This window comes from Macadamia integrifolia, unplaced genomic scaffold, assembly GCF_013358625.1.
Source record: "Macadamia integrifolia cultivar HAES 741 unplaced genomic scaffold, SCU_Mint_v3 scaffold1062, whole genome shotgun sequence".
In the NCBI taxonomy this organism is placed as follows: Eukaryota; Viridiplantae; Streptophyta; class Magnoliopsida; order Proteales; family Proteaceae; genus Macadamia; species Macadamia integrifolia.
In genome coordinates, this window is record NW_024868071.1 from 62,066 (window position 1) to 64,053 (window position 1,988).

The 1,988-nt window shown below is 42.6% G+C and overlaps 1 protein-coding gene across 2 annotated transcripts in view; it reads right to left on the bottom strand.

Annotated features, from left to right (window-relative positions):
• The window catches only part of LOC122062526, a 6,160-nt gene extending 4,706 nt beyond the window's left edge, over nt 1-1,454 (bottom strand). Inside the window, exons 1-3 of one of the 2 annotated variants that reach the window (XM_042626170.1) lie at nt 984-1,454; nt 695-769; nt 472-612 (exon numbers count right to left, since the gene is read on the bottom strand). In XM_042626170.1, coding sequence (XP_042482104.1) covers nt 472-612; nt 695-769; nt 984-1,205 — 438 coding nt within the window. In that variant the 5' untranslated portion in view covers nt 1,206-1,454. Of the gene's footprint in view, nt 1-471; nt 613-694; nt 785-983 lie in introns of both variants that reach the window. The other variant, XM_042626169.1, reaches the window with a different exon arrangement.
• Between the last annotated feature and the right edge of the window lie 534 nt (nt 1,455-1,988).

Below are 1,988 nucleotides of genomic sequence, written 5' to 3' on the forward strand. Positions count from 1 at the left end.
TTTCCAATGCGATTAAATCATGTCATTTCACATGTGTACTCGAAAAATGTGCAAGACAACGACAACTTTTGATAATAACATAACGACAAATCACTTTCAAATTATTTTAAAAACCATTTCTTTCCCTCCATTAAATAATTTTAAGAGTAAGATAAGGAGCAATCAAAAAACCGGTCACAAGACTCACAACTTCTCTCTTTTTTTTTTTTCCCCTTGGGTAACATTACACCCACACACACTCGAATATGACAGGGTTCGATCTCACGACCTCCTCCCTGGGTGCCAGCTCTTCAAGCCGAAGCTGCCACCAATGGGCTAAGGTGCGTTCGCAACTTCTCACTTTACCACTTTGGTGACAACAAAAAAAAAAAAATGGCTGTATAGAGCAATCTTGTTGTACCTAAAGTAAGTGAAAGAGAAAGAAAGAACGCTTTCTGTTTTAGCTATCTTAACATTAGTTCTTTGGCTTACCATATCATCACCGGTGGCAGGAATCCAATCGTTGGTTGCTGGGTTTCCCCTGCAAGAGGAGTGGCAAGCAGAGCAGGTGTCTAGTGCTAGCTTAAAGCAACTTCCATTCGTGTTCTCTGTCCTGATGAATCCTGTTCCAGTCTGCCAAAGCAAAACAAAAATCACCAAAATTGAAAACCTTAAACATGAGCTCAGAAAATTTCTCTCTAACACCACCTTATACCGTATGGTGTTGCTTGTCCACGCAGTTGAGGTCTTTGTAGTATTCCGTCTCCACATATTCCTCTCCAGCGCTCCCCTTGTAAACCAATTTCTTCGATCAATACAGCCAAAGAACAACCAGACAAAACAAGACAATCTAACAAAATTCAGAATTTTATTGGTATAAATGATACAATAATAGCCTTTTCTCAGCTCATTTTGTGATTCAATCAACAATAGTTTCAGATCAGAATCTAAACCTAATTAAGAAGCAAAAGGTAAGAAAGGAAAAGATCAAACGAAATCAAAACCTGGGGATCGTTCTCGAGCTGTTGAAACTTGATCAATTCGGGGATGAAATCGGAGGAGTTATCAAGTGTGTCTGTGTATTGAGAAGAATACTCGCTGCGTTGGGGTTTGGTGTGGCGTTTGGGAGCTAATTCATCAAAGTAACCCCTCGTTTCTTCCTCGATCCTCGCCTCTTCCTCCTCTGACAAATGAACATCGCTCCGATTCGGCCTCCTATCCGCCATTTTCTTCTTCTTCCTCTACAGTTTCTCTACTTACTGCGTAATGAAACGATCAATGGTGAGAGCAAAGTAGCATGGAAGGGTCTGATTTATAGAAATTTCTAATCTATTTGTGACATTTTCCACGAAAGCTTTTATGATCTGGATGGATCAACATCAACCGACAAGTAACGTGGTTGGGTTGTGGACTGTGAGAAATTTTTCTAAGCTCTCTAAGGAGAGTAAGGGACCCCAGAGGGTGGTTGTGAATTTGACTCGTTGAAATGTGGATGCGGGAAAAAGAACAAGTTGAACAGTTCGAGTGCTGATGTGAGAGACACGAAGCACTCACCACCAAACGAGAAAGCTTACGATATGGTTTTTTTTTTTTTTTTAACCAAAGTGGTAAAGTGAGAAGTTGCGAACGCAACCTTAGCCCAGTGGGTTTTCAAACAGTGACAAGCCCTAGGTTTAGCCCCGGTTCTCTCCCCAAAACCATGGTTACAAGGAGAAGGCGCCCAGGGACTTATATGATCGCGGTGTTGGACCTGCTCTTCCGATGTGGGACTAAGTTCGTTAGTTCCCGCCAGACACGCATCGGCTGCACATCCACCCACCGCCTGGCTCTGATACCAGTTTTTCTCTTATTGGCTCTCTCTGCCAAATTCATTCCTTAAGGGGCTTTAAATAGCCAAGGATACAAGAGACACGTGGGACCCAGGTCACATGGCCTTCACATGGCTTCACATGATGGTGGGACCGTAGGTCGAGAGTGTCGGCATACAGACTTAATACATACGCCATACA